We start from the raw sequence: 11,035 nt of genomic DNA, 5'->3' as shown, positions 1-11,035 counted from the left end.
GCCAAGCTGTTTTTCCTTTCTCTTCCCTTCACAGTACCGTTTTCCTGTCATCTCTTATTTCAGCTCAAGCAAAGAATCCAGCCTCATTGGCCTTTGTGAAATTGTCAGGCACTTTCCTGTCAACTCTATTTAATTTTTCTGCTCCCTTTTACTCATAGATAAAATGCTCATCCCCTTGTTTACCCTCCAGACTGCACCATCGAGCAAATCATCAAATATGGCGGGGACTTCCATATGCCAGTGGTGAATGTGAACGTCCCCATCACTCTGGAGTACAAACCCAGTTCAGTGGAGGCCAACCTGACGTCCAGGTACAGTCAGCAAAATCGCACTGACTTTCTGAACCCACGAGTCAGAACTGACATTTTTCAGCCTTGACGCATATGCGCTGAGACAAGTCTGAGACGCATCGAGAAAAAGGTTGAGAAAGGCTCACCGTCTTCGACTTTCATCCCTGCAGACCGGCGCTCGTGGTGCTGACGGCCACTGGGGCCTCCACCGAGGCTTACCGAGGTCGCATCACCGTCAGCGAGCGATCCATCACCATCAGCGCGGTTACAGGCGTCGATGAGGGCAGCTACACCGTCAGGGACAACAAAGGGGTTATCAAACACAAAGTGTGCCTGAATGTCATAGGTGAGGACAGCAGATGAAGGCTGAATATTTATCTTTACCTGTGCATGATTTGCTTTAGTGTCTTCATTCAGGATGTTGTTGTTGCTCTAGTTTTATGCTCCCCCGGCAGGCTGTAATGGCTTTTTAAAGACTCAAATCTTAATGGTAGGCTAATGCACTTACAGTGTGTAAGCAGAGAGGCTGTGAAGTTATCAGATTGCCTCCCTTCTCTATTGTCTCTTGCAGAGCACAGAAACTTTGTGTTCCTTTCTGCTGATGAGAGACTGAAGATCAACCTGATTCTAAACAGCTCCTTGGTCAAACTCCACTACACCCGAGACTCAGACTCCTCAGCCGTCCTGCTGATGGACAAGGGAGAATTCACAAGTGTAACTATAGACAAACTCTTATTTTCTTCAAAGATATTGCAAGATATTAGAACCTTTGTGTTGGGTTGCAAAAAGCAACCCAATCTGGGTTCTTTTTGGTTGGATGACAAAATTCACAGTTAATATGTGACACTGTATAAAATATCTGTGTTATGATGTGTTTGGGAAAGGATCAAAGTTCAGAGGCTGACTGGAAAAGAAAGAAAACAGTGTTCTTAAATGATGCACAATATGGAGAACTAACAAGTTAAAGTCGCAGTTGGAGCGGGTTGTGGAGGTCAGACAGAGGAATATGGAAGAATTAAAAACCAGGAGCATAAACACTAATGATTTGCTTATATATTAAATACTAAAAAACAATATATTTGTCTACTTTCATCACCTGTTTCAGTACGACAGCTATTAATTATTAATCCCATTACATGCACTAAGATGTCAACACATCTTATTCATGTTTTCTAATTAAACATTGTTTCATTCCAGGCTCAGGCAGATCTTGGTTTAAAGGACCGGCTCTCTGTGGAGGGTTCGATGGTCTTTCTAGATCAGATCAAGAGCTCAGATGCTGGACTCTTTAAGATCACGGACTTGCAGGGATTCACTGTGTCCACCGTCCATCTGGGATTGAAAGGTAAGCCGGGAATAGAGCAAACTGAGACTAGATTGGTGCCACAAGTCATGACTTTTGGTTTAAAACTTAATAAATTATACAAAGTGCTAAACAAAATGTTTCACATACACAGAAAAGACTGAAAAGATTTCTGTTGAGTCAAAATTGACAACTCCGAAATGCTGATCGGACTGCAAGGAATCTGAGACCTGGGCTGATGTGATCCACTAGACCACATGTGTCAAACTTAAGGCGCATGGGCCTAATCCGGCCCACCATAGCTTTTTATGTGGCCCTCTAGATGCTAGACTAAACACTAAATGTGCTTAAACATTAAGTTATCAATAAAATCAATGCAGTTTTTATCCGTTTACTGCCAAATTATATTAACCAGTCCCTCCAGTTTCTTGAGAATTGTCATGGAAATTCACACATACACAAATACATAGTTGTGAGTTTATTGCATATTTCTCTCAAAATTTGTCAAAAAGTTTCTTATTTGTACTAAACAGCTGCCTCAGCTTTAACTGATGTCCACGATCTATACAGTGAGTAATAAAACGTTGCGTTTACCATCATAAATAAGGGTAAATATCGAAAATATTTCCAAAATAGTACCACAAACACTGTGATTTGTGATTTTTATTGCAAAAAATCACAAAAAGTATCACAAATTCCTTAATGGACTGAAAAGATGTTCAAAAATTTCATTCAATTTGAAGAATTCATTGATATGTTAACAGTTTATCAACAGGTTTTATCAATACATTCTGGCACAATCATGAAAATCATGAATGCCTTTAAGAGCGTTCATGATTTTGATTTGGCCCAAAATAAAAATGAATATGACATCCCGATCTAGACCACCCAATATTTCTAAGACCAGTAACAGCCAGTAAAGTGATTTGAAGACTGGTGTCATGTGATGCATATTCCTAGTGTTGGTCAGGACCCTGGCAGCAGCCTGACTGATGTCTGGCTGTAAGGGACTTTGACCAAGTTATACTCTTTGACTGGAGTATAAAGTTGTGTGTCATCAGCATACACATAACAAATTATTCTGTAATACTACTTAATTCAAGCCAAGGGAAGCATGCATGTATTGAATAAAAGTATTCAAAGGACTGAGCCTTGAGGAACTCCACATGGGATTTTTTTGTTTACATTCATAATGACCAAATGACACAAAGGAAGTCCAGTTTGCTTATTGAAATCTGAACCAGCTAAGCTCAGTACCAGTAAGTCACACTCATTTTTCAGAAGACTTAAGTTTTTGACGCCCCTTTGTTCAAATGTATAGTATTTAAAACCTTTACCAGCACATGTTCAGAGCTGTGGTGTTGTTGAAAACCTGACAGTAAAAATTTTAAAGATTTTTCTTCTTTTTAATAAGAAGAAGTAAATTTGTTGCTAAACTGCCTTTTCAATTATTTCTCTTTTTCAAAATTGTTTGGTTAGATATTAGTCTACTATGTAACCTAAGCATCCATGAGAGGTTTGAACATGACAGTTTTTGCCTGTAAAGAAATGTTACGATCTGTAATTTCAACACACATCTTACAGAAATGGGGTTGTGTGTTTTTTCTCCTTTCTTGATTAGGAGGAATTTATCTTTGGTTGTTATAACTCAATATGCTACTTCTCTCTGCCTCCCCACAGCCTACAAAATGGAGTCCCTCTATGTGGCTATCATTGCCCTGCTGGGCCTGCTGGCTTTCCTTCTGCTGGTTTGCCTTCTGTCCTGCCTGATCAAAGTGAAGAAGAGGGCCAAGAGGGCCGCTGCACTGGAGAAACTGGCTCAGAACGCTGGCAAAGAAGACGAGGGCGAGGCCTTTAGACAGGTCTGATATATTCACAATCACATGTGACAACGAAGGTTTCTCCAATGCAATTATTAACCTTCATGTGTTTGTGCTGGATTGTTACAGGTGGTCAAGAACATCACTAAACTGAGCGAGGAGTCCAAGCATTCCCAAGCGGACAACACAGAGAAATCTCAAAGCACTGAGGTAGACATCAAGGTAAGGAGACATCACACCCCATTCTTTAAGCTAAGACAGAGAAGTATTAATAATGACTGAATATTTTTTATGCTGTTTTCTGCGTTTAGACAGTTGCAGCTTATTCAGAACGCTGCTGCTAGAGTCCTGACTAAGATCAAGAAAGTGGATCACATCAGTCCAGGTCTCAGATTCCTTGCAGTGGCTTCCTGTGCAACAAAGCATAAAAGCGTTGAATGATTTAGGGCCAAAATGTATCGCTGATCCGTTCACGTTTTATGAACTGTTCTGACTTCTCAGGTCTTCTGGGGGTTATCTTATTTTCCTGAAAAGGTTAAAGTAAACATGCAGATTTTCTGCACCACAACAAACTCCCAGAAAACCTGAGGCCTGCCCTAACCTTCAGTTCTCCTAAGTTAAGGCTGAAACTGTTTCTGTTTGCCGCGGCCTTTTATTGAGTTAAATATGTTTCAACCTCGATCCAAAGCCTGCAGCCAGCCCATGCCCGGTGCATTGTAGCTGAGCTATGACTCGCTCTTCCTGTTCTATGCAATTTCAGCTTACTCCTTCCTTCTTTCCTTTCCTGCTCTGTCTGCAACAGATGGACTCAACTCCAGTTTGTCATGAATATGAATATGATGCTAATTTAAGGCTTTCAAAGGTTAATTTGGATGGTTCTGCTTACAGGGTGAAGTGGCGATACAGCTTTTCAATAGGAAAGGGTGCACAACATTTAATTTATTGTGGCGTTTCTCTAACACATACAGGGTCTAAATTATACACAGACCCTCACTAATTTGAGGATAAAGGCCTGTATAATTTTGACCCTCTGTAGTTTGGAGAAACCAATTCTGGTTTTAAGAGTCAATGAAGTTGGTTTAAATGTGTCTTTGAAAGCCTTAAGTTAGTGTAATACCCAAACCCATGATGATTGTATGTAAACGTCTCACCTGGACTCTTCAAATTGAACAGCTAATAATGTTCACTCGTTGTCTGTGTGAATGCAGGGTCTGGAGGTTTCTTCTAAAGAGGTTGGCGTTGGTAATCTAGAGACCAGTGACTCCGGCGTTGGCTTCAACACTGCTCTCCCACTCGATACTGACACTGATGTCCCCGATCAAATCCCCGATTCTGAGGCTGTAAGCATCTCCGTTGCTCCTGAAATCAAACCAAGCCCTCCTTCCACTGCTGAGTCTAAGCCAGCTGCTCCACTGGTACCAGAACCTAAAGCAAGCCCTGTTCCTGAGACGAAAAAAGCCCCGGACCCGCCCGTTGAAGCAAAGCTGGACACACCCAAACCAGTAGATGCTAAACTTAGCCCAACCCCGAGTATGAAGTCTGGTTTGAATCCAGCTGAAACAAAACCTGCACCCAGTCCAAGTCCAGAACCCAAGACTGGACTGAGTCCAGCTGATCCAAAACCTGCTGCTAGTCCAAGTTCAGAACCTAAGACTAGTCTAAGTCCTGCTGATCCAAAGCCTGCACCCACTCCAAGTCCAGAACCGAAGATTTCTCCGCCTGCAGCCACCACTCCAACACCCGACACTAAGAGTCCAGCGGCTTCAACTCCTGAGCCCACCAAACCGAGCCCAGCAGAACCCATCACTAATGGCACACCAGATCCGGGACCTGATTCCAAAGCAAGCCCGGATCATGCAGAAATCATCAAAGACCCAACTCCAAAAGAGGTTTCCACTAAAACCCACGAATTGGAGCTGAAGTCCAGCAGCGTCGTTCCAGAGGGCAGCAAAGACGGCGCCGCAGCCAAAGATCCGACTACGACCTGAAAACCGCGGCTCCGAAAACACGAGGAACCCCCACAGATCCCCGTCTACCACCACCGCAGACAATCAAACACCCCCTACCAAAATGGTGAGGAAACCACAGCAAGCTGGGGCGATGGCGATACTAAACCCACAGTGATACTCTAACCTTTGAGACTTTCTGACTGACACAGTTTAAATAACAAAAGTGGCTTTTAATCTTTAACCGTTTCAGTTTTGTCGCCTCGTTTTCTATTAATTTTAGTGGAAAAAACTGCCAAACTGCAAATTAAGTCATTTGCAGAGTTTACAACTAAAATATTAACTCCATATGAAGTGTTTTATAGGATATCCAAAAAAAAAAAAAAAAAGGGTTTACGGCATTTTATCATATCAGTGTAGCAAAAATTTCGTATTAACCTTGAACTAACCACTGGTTCCCATTGAGAAGACTGTTCCTCTAACAGCATGTGGATAAAACTCACAAAACAAAACTTTTTCAGCTTAAGCATGACTGGATTAAATGTTGACGTTATTGATACTGAAGTGTCCATAATAACAAGATTTTCAGAAATTTAATCAAATAGAAAAAATTAGCACAAATAGTAATGTTCATTGTCTTAACCACTACTAATAGGCCTTTATGCAGAGATTCAGAAAACATCTTAGATCGTTCAAATGTGTTTTAGCAGAAAATCCCTGAAGTCCTGATGATCTAATTTTGGTCAAACCTTTATATGGTTTTACAAATGACTTTGTTTAAATCCCAGCTGTATTACAGTTTACTGTCCAAACTTTCTTTACTTCCTACTACCTTCCTGTTTCTGCTTCATATTGGTTTCCCAAGGACGAAATTCTGAAACAAATCCCAAACAGGTGGAACGGGATTCCTCTAGTAGCATGTTTATTTGTTTTTCCTTGCTAATTTTTCTTTTATGTCTGTTTTCTTTTACTTTAAAGCCATTTAACCAGATCTTTCCTTCAATAGTACAGGCGACTAAAACTTGAAAGTCTGAATTTATGAGAAGCCGAATACAAAACAATAAGAACAATGTTATCTACACTTTTAACCAGAGAGATTTGGATAGTTTTGTCATTACGATTGAAATGAATAAATGCAATTGTTGAAATATAAATAGTTACAATCAGCCACTAACCATAGATTAAAGAAAGGCTTTTGTATTATTATTCTAAAGACAGCGTCTGATTGAGTTGTATAGAAAATTAAATACAATGGCCTGAAAAGCTGAAATCCTGGCTGGACCATTGGCAACATCAAGTTCACTATGCAATGTGATTTCTAGACATATAAAACTTACTCAAATCTGCAGGAGTAATGGATTGTATCTTATTAACCCACACATACAATCTTTATGTGATTGTGTTTGCTGGTTGAGAATGGGATGGAATATGTTTGTTAATGGTAGTTAGCATCACAAGTAAAAAATCCCAGTGAATTCCTCCTATAGGACAAATTGGACCCAGCACATGTTGATATGTTTTGGTGGCAGTGACAAAAAGCAAAAATCTCTCTCTGTTATGAGAATAGTTCAGATTTTTTAATGAGGTTCTGGTGAAAAATTGAAGGAGTTAACATTTACCTTCAGTGTCCTTTGGTGTCTTTATTTTACATAAATACAGATTATTTTAGATTAGTCGGAGAGGGGCCAAGATTAAACTGAACCTCTACTGTCCCAAAACAAATAACTGTAGGAACCTTTAAACCAGTTTCAATTGCATTAAATAAACAGAAGCTAATAATTATTGATCTGGGAAATGGAGATCTGTGGTCCACCACAAACTTTCAAATGTGAAACGAACTGAGAGAGCAACCTCCAAAGTGTTTAAGATCAGAGTAACTCACATATGAATAAAGTGTTGCATGGTGGAAAAATACTACAGCGGTTTATATTAGTGCTATTCTGTTGATTTTTACTCTTTCTTACTTTTATAATAGACAGTTTCTCTGATCTGAATCACTTTACAAGTTTCATTCTGAGTCCATGTTTCACGGAGGAAGATTATTGGTGGTGCACAGCCTCCAAACTTTGCCATGTATATAAACATTATGTTTTTAGTAAATAACCAATTAAAATGTGACAACAGTTTAAAGATTTCTAGGTAAGTATTCACATTAACCAGTGTGTTTTTTTAAAGGAGTAGAAGTTCATTTTGGTCTTGACAACAACTAATCTGAATTTATAGTAAATGAGTTATCCACTGCAGGTTTGATGTTAATTAGCTGTAATCTTTAACTTGACTTCAAAAAACCTGAGCTGTCTCTTTAAGGTGAGTACAGTGTGAGGTTTTTATTTGTGCGTTCACACTGTCTCCTTTAAACTGGTTTGAGTGTGTCCGGCGGTATACCAAAATGCAACCAAAACAATTTCCTTGTAAGTTTTCCCTAGTAAAAAACAGGTGCATAAATAATTGCATATTTATGTAAGGAAATAAATTTTTCTACCTCGTGTTTCCCTGGTACAGGTTTCATATCCTGGAATTAACTAAAAACCTTGGAAATACGGAAGCAGCACAAAATGATTCAAAGTAAATCACTCAGCTGGCCTTCCTTTGTAGTTTTGCCTGAAAGTTCAATCCTTAGAAGTAAATGATGATGATTTCTTAAAAAGCCATAAAAGAAGATGTCAGATTTGATACGAAGACAACACAAATTGAAATTATATACGTATACAAATGTGCCTCAGAGTCGTATAAACCAACAACATCTACAGTCAGAATGAAAATTTGTAATGTAAATCACTGTATGGGACTGCCTGGATCTGTGTGGGAACCACTGTCACATTTGGCAATACTGACAATAACCTTTATATAAACACACACACACACACACACACATGAAAAACACACACTGTAAATAATGCATGTGTTTGCCAGTTTAACCCTTCAGTGGCTGAATGTTCCTAATGTATAAAGCACTTCTTGTCTCACATTAAACAAATAAAACCTGAACTAATTCAAATTTTCTCCCCAACCTTAAATCTAATATATAAATGCTTTTACAGATACTATATATACTAATCTTCACTAATGTCTTGAACTAATGTAACAACCCAGATATTAGCTCCTTTTAGCGCAGTTATCAATGAAACATATCTCTTACACTGTATTAAACATGCTTAGCCTACGTCACTTTAATCATCAACCGCAGCATGCCCAAAACATGTTCTGAGCTTCTTATCGTCCACAAGTCGTACCTGTGCGAAGTGATATATCAGTGTTGCAGTTGTTGTGTGTCCGGGACCCGTCTGTTGCGTCTGTGTGCCTACGGTTTGGTTTATGACGTATAAATGATCAAACGTGTGCTGAATCTATGCACTGGCGGTTTGTACAGAGTGAAATGTGTGCTGTCTGTGTGTTTGGTATCCATGTGCCTGCTCAAACTGTGTTTCAAACCAAGAGCGTGGATGTGTTCAGAACCACAAAAAGAAGAAAAAAAAACTAAACACAAAGTAAAGTATTGATATTTGAGCTCGTTTTGTTTTTGTTTCAGTGCCTACGATGTTTATTGGATGGTCTTTAGTCACTTCCTGGTGGCAAACAGGACATTTTACATACACCTGAACGCCACTTCTTCACCTAAAATGAGCTTCTATGAGTGAGTGACTGAAGCAAAGAGGAAAATTTAACTTTATTTTATGATGTGTAGCATGCAGATGGCTAAATATGCTTTATTTGAATAGCTTGAGTCTGAGAGTTTATTTAGGAATTAACAATAGCAGCAAATTAATTTGAAAGATTGCTGTGGGTTGTTTGGTCAAATAGTGGTGGCTAAAATATAGCTATTATTAAGAATATTATTATTAAAATATCTTCAATGATTGATGATGTGTAAAAAGCATTATAATAAATACAATATTCTAGTGCAGCAGCATAATCTCATATTAAATATTTATAAAAATCCAACTTGACATTTAGTCAGAGAAACAAAAAAGTGTCACAAACAAAACTGATCCACACTTAAAAGTTTATGTAGATCAAAGAGTATATATAGTTTAAGTCATTAAACTTTCTGTTTTCCTTTATACATATGACATATTATGGAGGTCTATTTTTTCTTGGCCACTTAACTTAAGAAAGATGGAAAGGATCAGAGAACATGTAATTCAAGAAAGGCAGGTTTGTGATGGTCTTTAGAAATTAGAAAAGGTCTTAAAGAAATTAAGACAGCATCTTAAGTTGTCTTAAGTTGAAGACAACTTAAGATTAGAGGCATTTTTGTATCATCAAGTTGCCATAAAATCCAACAGACACTGTAAACATGGCAAGCATGGCAGGAAAAAAAAAAAAAGACTTATTCTAATTGGCGGTCACAAATTAAAACATGGGGGGTTTGCTACCCTGTGCCATTATCTGGAACTGTAAACTTTATCCAGATTGAGCCTTGTGAAAACAAACATTACTGGGGTTTTGTGAAAAACAAAAGACTGATGTTCAAAACACAATATCTCTTTCCTGGTGTGAAGTACAGTGGGGGCTCTGTGGTGATGTGGGGATGCTTACACTGCAAAACCACAAAATCTTACCAAGAGTTTTTGGTCTAGTTTCTAATGCAAATATCTTAGTCCACTTGGAATAAGACACAACTAACTTACAAGTAGCTTTTCAGCAAGATATAGTGACTTGTTTTAAGTGAACAATTCCTTAATATTGATGACAAAAGTATTAGCGATAAGTGAAATAATCTGAAACACATTTCAACTTATATGGGAAAAATGTCTTATTGCATAACCATAACTATAATTTTTGCATCAATACTAAGGAATTATTGACTTAAAACAAGCTCCTGTGTCTTGCTGAAATCTTACTTGTGAATCAGTTTTGTCTTATTTCAAGGGTACTGAGACATTTGCAGTAGAAACTACACTCAAAATTCTTGGTAAGATTTTGTGCTTTTGCAGTGTAAGTGGATGGCATCATGATTTCTTTCTATCCTGCCCGTTGTGGGCCTGGTTCTCTCAGGATGTGTCACAAATTCATCACAGGGCGCCAAAATGACACACAGTCTCCCACACCTAAGACCATTTCAGAGTCAAACCAAAAGTCATGTTTTCATGCCCAGAGAGAACCATAGCATGCTAAAGAAGAACATGCAAACCTGATGCAGAAAGATCCCCAACCAGGAAGGACCTTCTGATTCACCTCCATGCTGCCTGTCTAAATGTTTGTCTATCAATAGCTGTTGTTAGAAGATTATGCTGCAGCAGTAAAAAAGTCATTTACTTTAAGGCTTTTTACTCGAGGGGTGTCTCTAAATTACAGGGCTGTTGTGTTAAGACGAAGTATTGAACATGACCAGCCTTTGTTTTTGTTTTTTTCTTGCACCCAACGAAGGCTTTGTGTAGCTAGATCAGAGTTATCACATCATACCGGTTCCAGAAATATTCTGACGACTCAAAGAGAGAAACCTCCTCTGTTGCCACCACAGGTTCTCCTTACACTAAGCCAGTCGTGTCTGTCCTCTCTGATCACTGCTGCTGTAATGGACTGTTTGTGGTGTGGCGTCCCCACATGGTCTCTCTGTTCTTCCATTTTGCACAATTCTTCACACGGATGTTTTGTATTGACAAATGGTCACTTTGTTTTTCTTTATTTCATGCCTAAATGAATACTAAGAATAAACAAAAAGGTTATGCCATC

At 38.8% G+C, this 11,035-nt stretch overlaps 1 protein-coding gene across 2 annotated transcripts in view; it reads left to right on the top strand.

Moving 5' to 3' along the window:
- LOC116717480 (cadherin-related family member 5) overlaps positions 1–11,035 on the top strand; it is a 19,595-nt gene extending 8,560 nt beyond the window's left edge. For both annotated transcript variants that reach the window (XM_032558905.1, XM_032558904.1), the window contains 7 exons: positions 191–311; positions 461–636; positions 862–1,004; positions 1,488–1,635; positions 3,274–3,455; positions 3,543–3,635; positions 4,622–11,035. In XM_032558905.1, coding sequence (XP_032414796.1) covers positions 191–311; positions 461–636; positions 862–1,004; positions 1,488–1,635; positions 3,274–3,455; positions 3,543–3,635; positions 4,622–5,401 — 1,643 coding nt within the window. In that variant the 3' untranslated portion in view covers positions 5,402–11,035. The remainder of the gene's footprint in view (positions 1–190; positions 312–460; positions 637–861; positions 1,005–1,487; positions 1,636–3,273; positions 3,456–3,542; positions 3,636–4,621) is intronic.

Source organism: Xiphophorus hellerii, chromosome 3 (genome assembly GCF_003331165.1).
Source record: "Xiphophorus hellerii strain 12219 chromosome 3, Xiphophorus_hellerii-4.1, whole genome shotgun sequence".
NCBI lineage: Eukaryota > Metazoa > Chordata > Actinopteri > Cyprinodontiformes > Poeciliidae > Xiphophorus > Xiphophorus hellerii.
Note: the sequence above shows the minus strand (reverse complement) of the source record. Positions and strands in the feature narration are given on the sequence as shown.